General features: G+C 50.0%; 1 protein-coding gene across 2 annotated transcripts; it reads right to left on the minus strand.

Annotated features, from left to right (window-relative positions):
* Window positions 1-2,354: 2,354 nt before the first annotated feature.
* Window positions 2,355-16,993, minus strand: TCHP (trichoplein keratin filament binding). Of its 2 annotated transcripts, none has more exons than XM_004017435.6 (13): window positions 16,881-16,993; window positions 15,238-15,431; window positions 14,179-14,389; window positions 13,396-13,452; window positions 11,782-11,850; window positions 10,966-11,139; window positions 10,077-10,189; window positions 9,822-9,888; window positions 8,427-8,599; window positions 6,900-6,981; window positions 5,406-5,591; window positions 4,708-4,851; window positions 2,355-3,688 (listed from the first exon to the last, which is right to left on the minus strand). In XM_004017435.6, exons 2-13 carry the CDS (start codon window positions 15,429-15,431, stop codon window positions 3,656-3,658), a joined length of 1,503 nt encoding a protein of 500 aa, XP_004017484.3. In that variant the 5' UTR covers window positions 16,881-16,993; the 3' UTR covers window positions 2,355-3,655. The 2 variants fall into 2 exon arrangements, with proteins under 2 accessions (XP_004017484.3, XP_060256782.1); XM_060400799.1 differs by having other exon boundaries at window positions 15,227-15,431.
* Window positions 16,994-19,004: the final 2,011 nt, after the last annotated feature.

Here is a 19,004-nt window from a genome sequence, read left to right on the forward strand (position 1 = left end):
AGGCAGGGATGCTGGTCTCTGCCCACCGTGGGTGCTGGGGGCTCTAAAGGAATGTTGAACACCTGGGTGGCTGAGCTTGTGTTTGGTTTCCAATTCCTTGTTTTTTTGCCATAAGTATTTCTCTTCTCTTCTGTCGGTATCAAATGGAGACATGTGGAAACTACTGCTCAAGTCAGACTCTGATCTTTTGAGTGGAGGACACTGCCCAACTCAGCTGTCTCAATGTTCAGGGCAGTGTTCTCTACACAGTGTGTACAGAAATGGAGGACTGGGTATTTAGGGGCAAGAAAATGAACAAAAGGGAACTGCAGCCTTTTAAACCAGCTAATAACCAAAATAAAGTGAGGGAGAGAAAGAAACCACTACCACACTGCAAGGAGAGCATCACAGCGTGGCTTTCACGTCAGCATCACGGAAGGCTGAGAGAGAGGCCTTCCAGCTGCCTAGCTAGAGATGATCCTAAATGCATGCGACTGAAATTATGTGTCAGGATGTTCACAGAATCCCAGTTTTTAAAAGAAAAAACTGGAAGCCAAATTAGAATGAATAAATAATACCATTTACATTAGCACCCCAAAATGAAACACTTAAGGTATAAAGTCTTAATAAAAAATTTTTTTTAATTACATGCTTATATCGGAGAAGACGATGGCACCCCACTCTGGTACTCTTGCCTGGAAAATCCCATGGATGGAGGAGCCTGGTGGGCTGCAGTCCATGGGGTCTCGAAGAGTTGGACACGCCTGAGCGACTTCCCTTTCACTTTTCACTTTCATGCATTGGAGAAGGAAATGGCAGCCCCCTCCAGTGTTCTTGCCTGGAGAATCCCAGGGACCGTGGAGCCTGGTGGGCTGCTGTCTATGGGGTCCCACAGAGTTGGACATGACTGAAGCGACTTAGCAGCAGCATATCCTTTGAGGTAGGTTTTTCCCTACCTTTTAGCACTTTTGAGTAATCATAACATTAAGTCATAAAGTAAATAACCCTCTAAAATGAAGACACGATGGTGTCAGACTCCCTAAAATAAAATTCCACGTGGCTTCATGGCCAAATTTCATCACGGTCAGCAAGCACTGCTGATGCTAATGTGTTTGAAGGTATTATGATGATGCTCTGTATTTTATGAAGACTGAAAACTACCTAAAAACCCAGATTGTAAAAAAAAAAAAAAAATTCATTATGGGACTTCCCTGGTGGCCCAGTGGTGAAGAATCGTCTGGCAGTGCAGGGGACACAGGTCCAATCCCTGGTCTGGGAAGATCACACATGGGAGCAGCTGAGACCGCGGGCCACAGCTACTGAGCCGATGCCCTCTCAGAGCCTGCGAGCCGCAACTGTAGAGCCCACACGCCACAGCTAGAGAGTAGACCCTGCTGGCCACAATCAGAAAAAACCTGGATGCAGCAGTGAAGAGCCAGTGCAGCCCAAAACAGATTGTCAAAACCGTAAATATTAATTTACCCATAAGGAAATACGGATGCACTGAATATGTTTATTGCACAAATGGTTCCTTCAGCCCCATGAGTTACAGCTGGCTCTGTGCCTGCCAGGGACATCTGCTCATTCGTGCACTTGTTTGATTCCTGTCCCTGTTCTTGTTCAGCTTTGTAACTTCCCCAGGCCTAGCAGCACATCCTCCCTAGAGAGGATATATGTGCTGAGTGAGCAAAAAGAGTGAAAATCATTCACATACGGAACATGTGAGTAGTGGCTTCAACACCATCTGTAACAACTTGAACCGTGCAGGAGAATCTACTGTAGAATGATCCACAAATCGTTAATTCTACAGTAAGTAGGAAAAGTTGCTTAAAATAATAAAACCAATATATGCAACCAATAATTACGAGCTAAGAAGAGTACGTGCTACACCAGAAATAGTGAAGACAGTGGATGCTCCAAATCTGGAAACAAAGATTGAGGCCCAGTTCAGAGAGGAAACATTTAAATATATTAGGGCAGAGAACTAGTGTAACAGAGACTGCAGAATCCCAACCACTGGACTGCCAGGGAATTCCCTGTAATAAACTTGAATGCTAATAAGACTGCTGCCAGGCTTCACGAACAAAAATCTCAAGGAAATAAAAAGTAATCAGTAAATACATGAGTGCCTATTTACCAGACATTCTGTCCATTTTGAGTTCTATCCTGGAGCTTGGACAATGTATGACTGCTAGTAATTCCCTGTAGTTTTACTTAGAAGAGGTTCCAGTGGAAATGAGAACGGAGACAATACCACTGACACAAGAAAGTGAAAGTATCCAGACCTGTTAGAGATGTGGATTAAATCAGTAAAACTCTTATCATTCTATACAACCCACTTTGCAGCAGTTATTAAAAGCAACAGTGACAAAATCTTGGAAGCAGTGCCATCAAACCAGAACTTTATTTCACAATTAACGAACATCTGAGAGGAGGAAATATGAACATGCATAATGAAAGCAGTGCTCAGGGGTTCATAGTCAAAAGAAATTTAAGACAAGAAAATGAAAACCAGGCTAAGGATGTAGTTCTCAGCTCCATTTGTTTTTATGGCACAATAGAAATGAAAGGCAGTGCCACCCTGAGACTCGGGATTTTTTAATAAACTCTGGTTTTTAATAACCTGGAACAGAGCCCTGTAATTAGTTGTAATTTACTGAGATATGGAATCTTGAGCACAATATAATGAAAACTGAAATCTCAGAGGAAAAATGTGAAAAAAAATACAAGTCATAAAAATATGATTATTGCCACAAGGAACTTATAGCTATTTATAGAGATTAATCTAGGACTATGTCACATTGATAGGACAGTGAGAAGAGACATTTTTGGCTGATCTGCAGTTGAGTCTGATCTAGTTTCTTCAGGTTCAATGCCCCTTCCTCTGGGGACATAAATCTCAAAAGGCCGCACATGGCTGAGCCCTATCCAAGACACTAGAGGCCCAAGGTGTCCTACCAAAAGGTTAGCCAGCCAGGTGACCTTTTGAGGCTCAGTTACATGTTGGGGCCACCCATCACCCCCAACAAGGCTCTATGCAAATTCTACCAAAATGCTTCTAAAACGAGGAAAGACTCATTTCTCACCACCTTTTCAGAAAGCATCAATGGACGCCACCAAACTGTCTTAGGGTTCATAGTTCTTTTCTTCCAGAAAACAAGACATAATTGTTTGGGGACCTAAATTAGTAAACCCTGAAAATAATAAACTAGACCAAGACCCACAAGTTTTGTTTTCAATAGAACAAATTTAAATGGCAATTTTAAAAACTGAAAAACCTGTCTCCTATCTGTAATTAAGAGTCCTCACTGGAGGTGGACAATTAGAGGTGAGACAACAGGAAACCCGTAGCCTGTCATGGGATACAACTTATAACTCCTAGCACCAATTTAGAATCTAACATTATTTATCAACATATCACAAGGCTGTGACAGCACTGTCAACGTGTGACTATCAAGTCCCCTTCTGGGATAAAAAAAGCAGGAAAGGGCCTCCTGTATAGCCATCATAGCTTAAAGTCCAGCCAGACCCTCACGCCATTTAATCGTGGACCTGAACATTCACTCAACTATTTTACAGCGACCTGAACACTGGAACAGAGCCTGTACAATGGTCTGGCGGCAGCATAGCAGAGACCTCACCATCCTCACTCTTTGTTCTTCCAGCACCAACTAAGTCAGTTCCAAGCGATTCTGGGATGTCCATAAGGCTGAGAAGAAAGAAAACATAAGACTGATTAAGTCAGTAGTCGCTGGAGCATTAGAAATTAATCTCATCTCAAGAAATAGCTAAAAGCGCCATTTTATAAATGGCTGTTTTCATTTTACAGCTGAAAAGTCTCTGACCCTAAGCCATAAATGAGGCACTCTGATTTGTTAAGTACCAGCCCTAAGTAACACTTCACGTGGCTCTGTGAGTCCCTGATCTGAGACATGCACTGATCCACGGTAGAGGAAGTTTAGAAAACGCTGCTCCCTGCACTCGAGAGCCCCGGCTGGCTAGGACACTGGCGTTCTGCAACAGGTGTGCGACCTACTCTGCTCCATCAGCTTCCCAGAGTCTCTGACCAGAGGAGCCGGCCTCTGTCTGGCAGCACGTGAGTGCCAGGGTGGCCCTGGTCAAGGAGGGACAGCAGCAACGTGCCTGCTGAGCCCTCCGTCACTTCCCTGGTGCTTTACTCATCAGCTCCCCCAAAGCACGGGTGATGGCCCTCGCTTCTCTGTGCTCCCCTGAGGTCCTGACCCAGGGGTCATTCAAGTACGTGGGGAGACAGAGAAAGAAGGAAGGAGAGGACCAGACGACAGGGAGGGGGTGACCACAGTGCCGAGGGCAGGAGAGGAAGGGACCCAGGTCCCGATCACCCGCTCAGCTGGGCACCGCTGTCCCGACAGCTAGGACCCAGCCCCACTGCACCTTCCCCCCCTCACCAGCCGCCCCAAACCTCTTCCCAGATTGCTCTGTCCCAGACAGGGTCGCGAGGCACCAGCAGAGCAGTCGGGACCTCAGTCATCAGGCTGCAGCGGCAGGAGCCAGAGCAAAGTTGCTGCAAGGTCTGTTTGAGGCCCGACGAAGGATCGAACAGACCGCGTCCAGGCTCCCTACCGGTCAGGAAAGGAAGACACACACGGGAAGAGGAGCAAGGAAGAGCCAAGGTGCTGGGAAGCAGCCCTGTGCCCGGGGCTGTGAGCGGGGGACCAGGAGGGCAGGGCCGGCTGGGCAGCTCCCTACCTTGGGCCGGTAGCCCTGCTTGGCCATCATCTTCGCCTCCTGCTGCAGCAGGGCAGCCGTGAGCTGCTCTTCCCGCCTCGCCTCCTCTTCCTCCTCCTTCTCCTGCTGCTCTGCCTCCCACGCCTGCAGCTGCCGCTCTGCCACCTGGGCACCAAGAGGAAAGTCACCCTGGACAGGCCACGGGCAGGACCCTGCCTCCGATCTCGAGGGACAGCCTGGGTTCCCCTCACTGGAGCATCAGCACTGAGCACCAGTGCCCTCGTGGGAAGGATGCTTGTGGACCCGGAGAGGTTATGTGTGTGGTCATATGTACCTTGTGAAACACTTTGGATGTGGCCACGTGTTTGGAAGATTCTTTTGTGTTAACTGTTAGGTACTGAATTGAATAAAAGAGACTTGGGGCCAGAGAGCCAAGTGCTTGCAGAGGCAACCAGGAAAGAGGTGAGGGGCAGGCACAGTAAGCACTGCTTTCCTGGGAGATGGAGGACCTGGAGCAGGGCTGGACCTACAACCAGAAGGGTCAAGGTTCCAGTGGGAAACAAAAATGGATGCCCTGAGCTCCTGATTGTGGGCTTCCTAGACAAAGTCCAGGCCAGGCTGTGGAAGTAAGTCAAGGGCCCCTGAGCCCCGTGCCTTGACAGCGCAGCAACCCCAGCAGGGCCTGCTGCCTGTGCGCTCGTCCCAGGGCTCAGCCCCACCTGGGCTTCCAGCTCCTGCTTCCTGGCCGATTTCAGTTCCTCACTCTCCTCTTTCTCACGACGAGCTGACTCTCTTGCCGCCTCAAGATCCTGAATAAGTTTCTCTCTGTGTCTCAGGGATTCCTCCTGCGCCCGTCGGTTTTGTTCAATCTTTTCCTGGATCTGTTGTTGTCTTCCGGTCAATACCTATCCTCAACAGAAAGAAGAGGGGAGGTCTTAGTTAGACTTTAACAGATGCCTCTTCCACCAGCCGTGGACCACTCAGCAGCTACACAGACACCAGCCTAATCCTCAGCCTCAGGCCCAAATGCACCAGGCAAGCCTACTACAGGGTCAGCCCAGACAATTGGCTGTACTTCCCACATGTCCCCATCACACACAAGGTTCACGTGGACGGTGCGTGTGGAGACAGCCAAGCACCAGAGAGACGGAAGCAGGCAGGGGTGGAGCCCCATCCCCACAGACACACAGCCGCAAGATGACTCTCACTCCCTATCAGTGAGTGCCAGAAAAAGCAAGAACCATGAGCCACGCAGGCAGCCAGAGGTAGGAGTCGGGGTCATCCCGCCAACCTTGTGGCTGTGAATTCACTGCTCAGAGCAGCAGAAACCTGCTGTGCTTGATTCTGGAGGATTCATCCAGAACACGGTCCAGTCTCGGGAACCACCTGCCATTCCAGACAGCCAGGCTCTCTGGACAGGACAAGTGGCCACAACAAGGAGGGATGTTTTAAATGGGAGGGAAAAAAGTCAAAAGATGCTGGAGAATATCTGGTATTCCCAAAAGAGCACCAGCTGGGACCCACATTCCCACAGGTTCTAAAATGTAGCATGCTGGCATGCACAGAATACAAGATCCATTTTAAACTACTTTAAGATAACTTTCAATACATGGATAATAAAGGGTTTCTTCCCCCAAAAGACTTCCTTTGAATTGGGGTGTGTCTTATAACAGACTACTTCTAAATGGCAAATGAAACAGTCACGTTCTTTAGTCCGCTTCTGGTGTTGCACCCCAAGAAAAAATCCTAAATATGGAGAAGGTTTCTGCACCAGGTGTTCATCGCAGTGTTTCTTAAAAGGCTCCAATTAGAAAAAAATGGACCCACAAAAGGAATAGAAAAACAAACTATTGTCTACCCACGTGATATGTCATCAAAATGATATTTACAAAGAAGATATAATAATATATTAAAATGATAGAAATCAAATAGCTCAGTATAGTAGTAATATGTAGGAAAAATGTTATGCATAGAAACAGAAGCACAGAAGGAAATAAATGGTGGCTGTGGAGATGATAGGGGTCTAGGTGACTTTTCGGTTTTACTTTTCTGTACTGAAACTTTTTTCTAGTAAACATATTACTTTTATGGTGATATAAAAGATGACAAAATAACCTGAGGGGACTCTGTTCCCTGAGCATTTGGCAGGGTCAACACATGGTCACCAACCCCAGACACCTGCCCAGCCGAGCTGCAGCCCCTCCCGGGCTTACCTCGCTCATCAGCCGGTCTCGAGCGCTCCTCTCCCGGGCCCACTCTGCCTCTCTCTTTTCCCACACTTCCTTGGCCTCTTCCCTAGGGAGACACAGAGCGGATGACAGCGGGCTCCTTACCACCGCCAGTGGCAGAAGAGAACCAAAGAACAATCACGGCTCCAGGGCGCCAGGTAATGTACACTTTCTGCGGGGTCAACCTCCAGGTAAACTTTCAATGGATTACAGGTAAGGATACTTCACAGAAAATACTACTGTTGCAAGCACTTTCAAGTTCTCTTTTTTAACACTCCCTCTCCTTACAGAAAGCACTGGTGATGACATGCACCCAGGACATTTAAACACAGAAGTGAATGAAACCACTGGGACTGGAGAGGAGGAGGGGCACGCCAGCGGCTGAGCTCTGCTATCACGTTTCTGCGGCCCCTCTAGCTCACCCTGTGGTCCGGGCAGGTGAGTGGCCTTGACTATCTGTGGCCCAAGTACTCTGCGAGCCTAGCACCAGCCTGGACATCAGGATTAAACAGGAGGAGGACCGTAATGCACTCAGCACTGCATCTGGCACACAGTAAGTGCTCAATAAGCGTTACCTGTTATTCCATTACTTCACTCTACCAGATGGAGTTTTAGGATCCAGACTCATTTATATAGGCCTAAAACTCACTGCAGATGGTGACTGCAGCCATGAAATTAAAAGACGCTTACTCCTTGGAAGAAAAGTTATGACCAACCTAGACAGTATATTCAAAACAGAGACATTACTTTGCCGACTAAGGTCCGTCTAGTCAAGGCTATGGTTTTTCCTGTGGTCATGTATGGATGTGAGAGTTGGACTGTGAAGAAAGCTGAGCACCGAAGAATTGATGCTTTTGAACTGTGGTGTTGGAGAAGACTCTTGAGAGTCCCTTGGACTGCAAGGAGATCCAACCAGTCCATTCTGAAGGACATCAGCCCTGGGATTTCTTTGGAAGGAATGATGCTAAAGCTGAAACTCCAGTACTTTGGCCACCTCATGCAAAGAGTTGACTCATTGGAAAAGACTCTGATGCTGGGAAGGGACTGGGGGCAGGAGGAGAAGGGGACAACCGAGGATGAGATGGCTGGATGGCATCAACTGACTCGATGGACGTGAGTCTGAGTGAACTCCGAGAGATGGTGATGGACAGGGAGGCCTGGCGTGCTGCGATTCATGGGGTCGCAAAGAGTCGGACACGACTGAGCGACTAAACTGAACTGAACTGAACTGAACTGAAGATGCATTCAATGTCTCCATAATTTATAACAATTTCCTTTCAAATTTCTAAGATTTCAGATGAACAGATCCTTACTTTAAACCCCAGTGGTTTCCACCTTACATAACCCAAGGGAAACACCCACAAGCTAGGTCCATTAGCAAAGGTGTGCACCTCACAAACGATGCACAGAAGAACAAGGACGGGCATTTCAACAGCAGCAGACAACCCTCATGGTGACCTGCTGACCTGCGGGGACTGTGGCACACGGGGACATCAGGATGCCACCTCTCACCTCAGCAGCATCTGCAGCTCCGCCTCCCGCGCCCTCTCGAGCTCCAGCTGTTCCTCAATGACTCGCTTCATCCAGGCCACGTCGGCCAGGGCCTGCTCCCGCCGGGCCTGGTGCACACGCTGGTTCTCCTCCTCCTCCTCTAACAGCGCCTGCAGGATGCGCTTGTCCGCCTCCTAGAGGACAGACGAGGAAGCGCAGTTACCGCAGGTAACAGCCTTCCTCCCTGACCGCAGGTCTTCTGGGAAGTCGTGGGCCATTTCCAGAGAAGGCAGGGTGTGATCACTCAGGGCCACCTTAGAGGCCACAAACACCCAGGAGCTTTTCTCTGCCCACCACCAGGAGAGACTCTCTGCACCACACGCACAGCCTGCCCTCGGACACACCTGGCAGCCCAGCTTTCTAGAACACAATTTGCAAGCAGTTCCACTGCAGAGGACATAAGCTACAGAAATGCTCAAAATGCTTCCTGCAGCTGTCCTGTGAGAGGACAGCCAGCCAGGATGAGAGATCTCTCCTGTCCCATCTCAGCGAGGGAGTCCGTCTAAATACTTGCCAGAAACACTGAGCTAGCCAGAAAGGGCAAGCTCAGTTTAAGAACACTGGTCTTGAGGTCTGAGGTGTACTGTTAGGTACTGTGTTGCACAATGCCACATCAAGTGCATTCAAAAACGAAACCAAGAAGCCCCAAACCCACCACTCCCCTGAATGTGTACGGCTCGCCCCTGAACAATGTGGGTTTGAACTGGGCGAGTCCACTAACCACAGTTTTTTGTCAATCAGGATAGTACTTGTATTTTTATTTTATAGATCTTTAATATTTTAATTTTTATTTTATCTTGGAATATAGTTGATTTTCCATATTGTGTTAGTTTCACGTATATGGCCAGGTGATTCAGTTATAATGGAATATATCCATTCCTTTTTAAAATCTTTTCCTATACAGGTAATTACAGAGTACTGAGCGGAGTTCCCTTTACAGATCTTTATATTAACTAAGTGGGGGAGAAGCGTCTGACTAGAGATTACAGTGTGCAGACTCAAAAGAGCTGGGGTTTGAGTCCTGATTCTGTCCAAACTATCTTAGCTTCCTGCCCTTCAGGGAGTCATTTATCAGTCTCTATCAGTTCCTTTGTTTCTGAGGCAGAAACAACAGTTCACAGGTTTTCAATTCCATAGGGGTCAGTGCCCCTAACCCCCATGTGGTTCAGGGGTCAACTGTATATCCAGAAAGATGTATACCCAGACACCTCTGGGGAGGGGCAGGGATTGCGAGGGCTGCTGGTCAAGAGGGGATGACCCTTGGTTTCTCATGAGAACGCACCCGTTACTAAGCAACGAAAAACATGGTTTTCAAAAGAAAGTACAAGCGACACCATGCTGTCACTTCAGACTGACCAGTTCCTCTTGGATCTGCTGTGTGCGTCTACTGAGCTTCACATTATACTGGTGTCTCAGGAAGCGTCTAGAAATGAGAAGATATGGGTTGCCTTTAATGTTTATGATCATAAAGAATTCTGCAGAGGTTAGACTGTTACTTTCTACAGACTGTATCCCTTCTGCTTTCAGGGTTAACAGGGCAAGCCTGAGAAAGTGAGAGGCATCGCTGGTCTGGGATGGGCAGGTGAAGGGTGGGGGCCTTCCCACGCGTACCCCAGGTCTGCCTTCTGCCGCAAGGCTGCCATCTGCCTCCTCTCCTCCTCCAGCCTCTCCAGCTCCCAGCGCTGCTTCAGCAGATTCTCCTGCTCCTTCTTCAGTTTGGTGGCCTGTGGTTACCGGACAGCAAACCCGGTTAGGCTCGTCATCCCTCATCTCCCTTTCTAGCAGACACGATGCAACAAGGGCAGCCTGGCCACCTGGTACCCGGGATCCCCTCCCACTTTCAAGGCACTAAGCCCTTTGGCCCAGCTCACTCAGTCATCCCGGCTGGGTCTTTCCCAACCCCGCCGACAAGAATGAAACCCTGCCCCACATGACCCTGCACTGCCCACGCTTACTGCAACTGAACCTCTGTCTCCCCAACCTGACACAGCCCCCAGCTGTATTCCCAGCAGCCAGTCTAGTGCTTGGGCACAAAGGACCCAGTTCTCGAATCACTGAGGCCTGGGGAGGGGGGCTGCTCCCCTCAGAATTGCTGGGCACAGGATTCTTGGAACAGCCTCCTGGACCAAAGATCCTCATGGTTTGTCCCGAGACCCCAAAACAACTAGCTGGGGAGAGCTGTGGGCTGGCTCATCAGACTAAGTCAAGTCTACCAAGCGCCCTTGAACTCCGGGGTCTGAGGCCCTCAGACAGCAGGCCTCTACCCACATCTGCGGGGACAGGTATGATCCCCCGAGGGTTAGCGTTCAAGAATCCGGCACACAGCGTGAGTGTGGAAGAACCACTGGTGAGACCACATGTCAGGAGAACCCAGTGTGGCTCCCCTTCTTAGAACCACTTCCCGGATGCCATCTCCATGCGGAGCAGCTTCTTAGATGCCTGTTTCCTCACAATGAGCGGCTGCAAGTGAGGAGGCCTGGCGGCCGGGGCACGGCCTCACCTCCATCTCCTTCGCCTTCAGCTCCTCCATCTGCTGGCGCAGCGCCTCCGCCTGCAGCTTACTCTCCAGCTGCCTCCTCTCCTCTTCCACTTTCATCCGTTCCAGCGCTTCCCGGCGGGCCGTTTCATACTCATTTTCAAATCGTTTTTCCTTTTCCTCTTCAGCGGCTTCTTGCTGCATGGAGCCAAAGGAACGTAGGGGTCAGCGTCTGTAACACGGAGCCAGTGAAGACCTCACCGCTGGTCAGCAGGCCGCAGGGCCCGTTCTTCACTCCGACACGTCTACACCTGAGCAGGCTGTGCACTTATCCGCCGTGAGGCCCGGGCTCAGCTCTCACAGTGGGAACCATGGGTGTGGTGCTGCCCTCAGAGACGAGGCTGGGAGCACAGTGCCCGCCACGGGGCAGGGAATCAGGGACACCGGGTTCCTTCCCTTTCACAAGTCAACAAAGCACTTTCTAAAATGAATCCAGAGGCAAAGCGATGGGTCCACGAAGTGTGGACTGCCATCACCAGAAGTGCTGCTGTCAACACGGGTTGAGAGTTTATGATGTGAATCATATCCAGAGGGTACTGGCAACAGGACACCCTTAAGGATGCATACTCCATCTACCATCAGCCGGCCCTGGACACCTGGTCTTATTCTGTCCCGAGAGGGGTCACGTGGGATTCTTGTCTGTGCAAGAGCAACAGACATTCCATTTTAACAGGTGTTAAGTAAACCAGGCAAAGGTCTATTTCTGGACTGGAGTCACTAAGATGGAAAACAAGAAACAAATTCAAAGACTTGGAGAGAGTCTCCCAGCACATACCACACCTGTTTTTTCTCCTCTTTCTGCGTTTCCCAAGCGTTTATCACATGCCTCTTGTGAAGGTCCGATTCGATCTGAGGATGAGAAGGCAGAAAATATAAACTTCCTCAGTGGCTCACAGGATGGATGTTCACTGCTGAGCACCGCACCATGGCCTGGAATGTGACCAGGTATCTTACAAGGAAGTGCATGGTGACCCCACCATACATAGTCTAAATGCAAGTCAGTAAAAAACCAAAGGACCAGGCGATTCTAAGCCATCTCAAGAACTGGAACAAAGTGTCAAAAAATTTTCTCCCGCCCAGTCCCCTTGGAGCTGAGCAGACACTGAAATGGAAATCCAACCTCAAAGGCAACTGTGGTGGGTCTAACGCCTGTCAGGCCCCAGGGCAGCAGGACCTGGGTGAGGAGCAGACTCAGCTTTTTGCCTGGCTCCCCAAACCTCCCTCTCCAAAGGAGCAGCTGTGAAAACACACCACCTGTATCAATGGATGCAACAAATTTGGGATTATTAATAAGAGATCTGGGTTTAAAGAATCTCTTGGATCAGAAAATGAATCGTAACAATGTCCAAAGGCTTTTGTTTGGAAAATTGTTCATACAAGTTTTAAATTTTTCTCAACTTACAAACATAAACATTTGCAACTAACTTGATTGTTCTGAATAAACAACTGAGTACCTGACTTCGGAGGAGCCCCTGAAATCTACAAGTGGCCAAGGAGAGGTTTAGTGCTAACCACATGGCATACCAGAGCAGCCAGATACTCTATTATGACCGGCAACTTCTAAATGTAGTTACGTGCACATAAATTAACACCACCAAATAAGTTGCTCAGACGGTAAAGAATCTGCCGGCCAATGCAGGACACCCAGGTACGATCCTTGGATCAGGAAGACCCTCCTGGAGAAGGGAAGGGCAACCCACTCCAGTATTCTTGCTGGGAAATTCCACAGAGAGAGGAACCTGGTGGGCTACAGTCCACGGGGTCGCAAAGAGTCAGATAACGACTTAATAGACTAAATACAAATATATACACAAATTGTAAACTGAACCAACTTAATGATTCCTGTCATGGGATTCTCTCCCTGTAGCCCAATCTCTGCTGAATGATGTCACCCCAGCCACAGTGCCCCCTTCTCTCCTTGCCCCAAAGTCTTGTGGGTCTGCCCCCTTTCTCCTGCCACTCCAGTTCTGACCACCATCACTCACCTGGGCTGCAGCTGCAACCCCTCAATTGACATCACCCCTTCCCGCCCCCTCGACCCTGCTACTGCTCCCCAAAATGCAGCCAGGGCCCCACTGCACCTCTGCTGAGAATCTCGCAGGCGCTCCCGGGTGCCTCCAGGGGAAGGCCACCCAAGGCTGTCCCAGGTGGCCCCATCTGCCTACCCAGCCTCCACTGTTGGGTTTCCCCCTTCCTATCAGATGTCCCAACCTCTTGCAGCCTCTTGTAGATGTTAAATAACCAAATGAACCAGATCTTCTGTGTGGAGCCTCTTTCCAAAGCGGCTGGAGTGATCTCTTTCATCCCAGCACAAGATGCAAATTTAGAAACAAGGCGAGCAACGTGATTTCATCTACTTAGGCAAACCAATGGGAGGATCTCTTTGGTTTTCACCTCTCGAAGTTTGGGGTTGTTCTTTTTCCAGTGTTCATACAAAAGTCGTTCAGCAATCTGCCAAGAAAACACAAAGAGGGGAGACTGACATCGCTCTTCCAATCCATCCATGTTTCAGGTAACCCACAGTGAAGTCAGGTGAGCCTAAGAGCTCCTCCACTGGCAGCCAGCACCGCACCTGCCCTTCAGGCTTCCCTCGGGCCTCAGGAGGTGTCTGGCTCTCAACAGACACCAATCAGGTGCTGATAAATGACTCATTTCTTTGGCTACGCCAAACGACTTGTGGGATCTTAGTTCCGTGATCAGGGATTGAACCTGGGCACTCAGCAGTGAGCGTGGAGTCTTAACCACTGGACCACCAGGGAGTTCCCACAAATGACTCTTATAATGGTGATAAAAAGGGGCCAAAATCTGATGCTACAAATGGGTCCTAGATGCTAAAGATCTACTTCAAAATATACAGCAGGCTTAAAAACACAGCTTAGAGACCACCACTACACAGGACTACTTTGGAAGTTAAGTTAAAATACACCAGTCCCAGCCTTTCATGGGACCAGAGAACTAGAATAAAGAAAAGGGACTCAGATATAATGATTTAAGGGGCCCAAGAGAATAAAGATGACTCCTGGAAAATACACACGAACAACGACTCAGAGTCAGCACTTTTCTCAGCTGGCTCTGTAGTGAACTGCCATCTCGGCCCCTGAGGGAGACGCCTCGTGGCCTCACCGACAGGCCGGGGACTCGGGCTTCGCACCCTGCTGAAGAGCTACGCGGAGTTACCAGCTTCCTTTGCTCCTCTCGGGCCGCCTTCAGGTTCCCGTGCTGCTCCCGGATTCTCCCTTCCCTCAGGTTCATGCTCAGCCTCAGCTCCTCCAGTTGTCTGGCCAGCAAGTCCTGCTCCTCCACCAGAAGCTGCCTGAGTCTCTGCCGTCGGGCCTCCAGACGCTTCCTGCCCTCCTCCTTCATCTTCTCCCGCTGGTAAGCATGCATGCTGGGCGAGAGGGGCCACCATCAGCCTGGATGCTTCCAGCTGCACAGGGGCTACATGGCTGGCTGTGTGGGTGACAGGCTGAGACACATGGAACATGGTGACCTGGGAAGGCGTCCTCCAGCCAAAGTGAACAGGCCAGGTAATAGAACCACTATGCATAATAGAATCTTGTTCTTGCAAGGAAATGTACAAGAGGCGTATCTATGCACATGGTAATATTATCTGAGTAGTTACCATGTACTACATAACCTGGATGGTTTTTATAGTAGTCATGACATAAATCCTATAAATTAGGTTCTGTTTTAGCCCCACTTCACTGATGAGGAAACTGAGGCTCATTCATACAGCAAGTGACACAGTCAGAATTGCTATCTAGGTCTGTCCGACTCCAAAGCCCATAGTCAGAATTGCTATCTAGGTCTGTGTGACTTCAAAGCCCATGCTTTTAACTTCCGTGTTTTCGTATGTATCTCTCTCTATAAAAATGGGTGTATGCTTGTATCTATATTTACACACAAAAACAGATGAAGAAGTGTACGGGAGGTTACGGACCAGACAGTTCACGGTGGTTCTCTCCTGGGGAAATGGGGCTACCGGGGGACTTCCGGATTCTACATACACGTCTCATCATCTTATCTTTTTCAGTCAAATGTGTTACTTCACTGCTGACCTTCTTTTCAGTTTCCAGTTGGAAAGACATCGCCATGCGAGTATCCACGGAAATCATCACATTTCCATGCAAGTATCCACGCCGGCCAGCCACCCTCCCCCAGGTCCTTGAGTCAGTCACATCTCCCGGCAGTAGGTGGCCCTCCAGCCCTAAGGGAAGGTGCTCACCGCACAGTTACCTCCGCTGGTAGGAGGCCCTGGAGCTCCACTCTGCCTGTTTGGAGCTGCGGATGTCGGACATCTGGAAGTAGCGGCTGTTCTGGTCCCACTGCTGCCGAAGATGCGCCTCCTGCTCCTGGCGGCGCTGTCGGGCGGCCTGCTGATCTGGGAGCCGCCGGCTGCACCAGGAGGAGGGCAGCGTGGGGAGTGCCATCTGAGGAGAACAGCAGCGCTAAGAACAGGAGCCTGCTGCAGCTCCTCACCCCTTTGAGGCCCGGTCCTCACCCTGGGCTGCACACTGGGATCTCCTGGTAGAGCCTGGGCCCCAAGGCAGACCAATTAAGTAAAAAAAAAAAAATCTCAGTGCAGGCTCCCAGGCACCAGCATTTTAAAAATGACTTGCTACCAGGACCCCAAATCATCTAGCTGAAGAAGCCTGGACTGCACCCAGCTGTGAGCCTGACATCAGTAAGGGCAGTGCAGAGACAGGGAGCCAGTGCTGACGACACTGGACTGGCACACGGAGGGTTTCTGCGCTCTGCCTAAGGTAACAGAGAGGATAACTGCAGGCATGCGGATGTGGGCCAAGCCCTTGACTTATATGACCTTTTTCATTGTTACTAGCACCCTGCTGTTTTTGGCAGCTGAGGAAACTGAAGTTCAAAGAGGTAAAATGACTTGAAGATCACAAAGCCAGGAAGCAGAGGAAATTTAAACAGGAGCTGGGAGCCTAATTCATGTTAGCCTGGGATGAGGGCCCAAGCTCTGTAGACTGCAAGATGGTACTTGTTGGGACCAACATGCCCTGGCTGTGAAGTGAAATGAAAGTCGCTTGCTGAAATCAAAGTCCTGTCCCACTCTTTGCAACCCCATGGACTGTAGCCCACGAGGCTCCTCTGTCCATAGTATTCTCCAGGCAAGGATATTGGAGTGGGTTGCTATCTCCAGGTGTCACACCTGGTAATGTTCTGGATGAGCATGGAGGGAGATCCCTCCTTCTTACAGATGGAGAAACTACCACCCAGAGGGAAGAATCAATTTGCACGGGTCAAGGGGGCGATCTGGGGACACGGGCGGAGACTCGAAAGCAGAACCAGTCTCTCCGGACATCTCCCCCCAACCACTCCCGGTCCAAAAGCTGCCCCAGGTGCAGGGTCTACACAGTGCCTGGCTGTGACAGTGCTCAAGGAGCTTCTGGCAAATAAACAAACTCAGAGTCCTCCGAACCGGGAGGAAAATGATCTGCGTCTATGAGTCAAGCTTAGCCTGAGACTGCCAGGTCAAATCTGTCTTCAGACTGTGGCAGGCCTGACAGACATTTTTCTTTGCCCCATAGGCCGCCTGCGGATAAATCTTTGCACGAGGATTGAGGAAAGTGAAGATTCCGGCCCCAGATGAACCATCAACAACAAGCTGGGAGGCTCTCTGAACAAGTCGCATCCCTCTCTCAGCCACATACAACAAAAGAGATTACAGAGGAAAGGGTCGGACCCAGGCCGCGCGGGGAGCCGAGTGAGGACTGGAAGCCGAAGCCCCGGGCGCCCCGCGATCGCGTCCCGGGACGGCGGGCGCGCTTCCCGCCAGCGCGGAGCCGACTGCGGCAGAGCTCTGAGGGTCCAGACCCCAACGCCGGCCCCCGACCGAGCCCAAACCCCCGACTCACGTTTCTCTGCGCGCCGGAGTTTCCCAAGACTGCCCCGGCCCAAGGTCCCGCAAGCCCCAAATAATCCCTGCCCGGGCCACGGCGACCCTCTCCGACAGCGCTGCACTTACGCCGGCCGTTTCCCCGCTCGTTGCCGAGGCAACGGGCCGGCGATGGAGCGCCGCGAGGGCCAAGCCTCCTGCAGCGCGATTACTCGGCGCGCAGAGCAAGAAAAGAAGTCTGTGTTTTTCTCCGATGCCCCCTCGTGGTGGGCGGGAGCTCAATCGCAGACATCGCTTGTCTAAGGAAAAGAATCCATTCACTACACCAAATTCAGGATGATGGCTACCTGAGGGAGGCAGGTGAGCGTCGGGGAAAATCAGAGGGATATAATAGGGAAGGGAATTATAAGCCAGTCACCCTCAAACCTGGCTGCACAAGAGAATCATCTGGAGAGCTCTGAAAAATCCAGATGTCCAAACCGGACTCCAGACAAACCCCATCGAGCACTCTGTGGTTGTCTAAGCCCCTCAGGTGTGTTCAAGGTGTAGCCAGCTCGAAGAACCGCTGATATAAGTAGGTTCGAGCTATTGGCAACTTTCTATTGTTTTAGGATGGTGGTGGGTTCAAGGGTGTTCCTTCTGTTAGTATGTTTTATAACTCACATGCTACGTGTATCATTCTATGTACCAACTATTCTCTTAAAAAATGAAATTAAAAGATTGGAAATTCCCCGGCAGTCCAATGGTTAAGACAGCCCACTGTCACTGCCGAGAGCCTGGGTTCAATCCCTGATTGGGGAGCTAAGATCCCACAAGCTCTGCAGTGTGACAAAAATAAATGAAAAGCAAAAGTATTAACTCTTTTATTCAGGCTCTTTTCATTTTCCCATTTTTGTCTTCATTTATTCTTTCCTTCACCCTTTCCTCCTTTTTTTATTTAAATTTTATTTATTTAGCTGCCTGGGGTCTTAGTCGCGGGCACTCCCATCTTCTAGTTGTAGCTTGTAGGGTTAGGTGCTCTGCCACATGTGGGAACCTAGTTCCCCAACCAGGGATCAAACTTGGGTCCTCTACATTGCAAGCTGGACTCTTAACCACCAGACCACCAGGGAAGGCCCGCCCGCCCGCTTCCTTCTTTTATTCAATTCTCTGTTTTCCCTGGATGCAGTATAAAGTCTGGTTGAACAGAGTGACCTCTGTTGCAGCCTCCACCACAACAGTCGTGTGGTCTGGACAGGTCACTTCGTCACTCTGAGCCTCCGTGTCCTCATCCGTGAAATAAGAATGTTCAAGTAATTGAAAAAGGAGCCCATTAGACTGGGAAGGCTGTGACACCTCCGTAGCCGATGCAGGTCAACCTAAACCTAGGCCAGAGCCAAAGCACCCAAATTGGAGAAAATGAAATTTAGCACTCACAAACAGCCAACTGGGCTTTCCCAAACAAGGCAACCTCTTAAGTTACAGCCAATCAAACGATTTCCTTGCTTTCACATCTTCTTTCTAAAAACCTCTCCTAGATCCTGCCGGTAGAGTGTTCTGAACACCTTTCTTTTGCCTGATTCCGATCAGCAAGTCTTGAAAGTTTTACTGTGCCTCAGATTAGCTTTAAATAAGAATACCGACAGGGCTGCTTTCTACAGTTGCCCTCATGAGAGGAAATGAAAGTTTAAATGGAGCGGCCTCGGGAGCAGAGCACCTGGTGCATCTCAGGAGAGCATGCGCTCGCATACCTCCCCCCCTTTTTTTTCTAGTTTTTTGGCAGCATGCAGGACATGCAGGATCTGAGTTCCCTGACAAGGGATTGCACTGCCCCCCTCTGTAGTGGAAGCACAGAGTCTTTACCACTGGACCACCAGGGAAGTCCCTCTCACATCTCCCTCAGAACCTGCCCTGCCCTGTGCGTGAGATCCTCTGGAGTTAGCCTGTGATTGGTCCCAACCCCTTGGGCCAAGCTCACGGCCAGTCACCCATCCTGTGTCCACAGCGGAGAAGGGAAGCAGCCACCCACTCTCCTCAGCCCAGCCAGAGCCATCCACATAGCAAAAGAGCCTGATTAAAATAAATAGTTGTTGATAGGCCTTCTTGAGTGTGATAGGAACTTCAGAAATGCGTGAATTGTGCTGTGGGAGACGAGCCTTCAGGT

The sequence above is a fragment of the Ovis aries genome, chromosome 17 (genome assembly GCF_016772045.2).
Source record: "Ovis aries strain OAR_USU_Benz2616 breed Rambouillet chromosome 17, ARS-UI_Ramb_v3.0, whole genome shotgun sequence".
Lineage (NCBI taxonomy): Eukaryota > Metazoa > Chordata > Mammalia > Artiodactyla > Bovidae > Ovis > Ovis aries.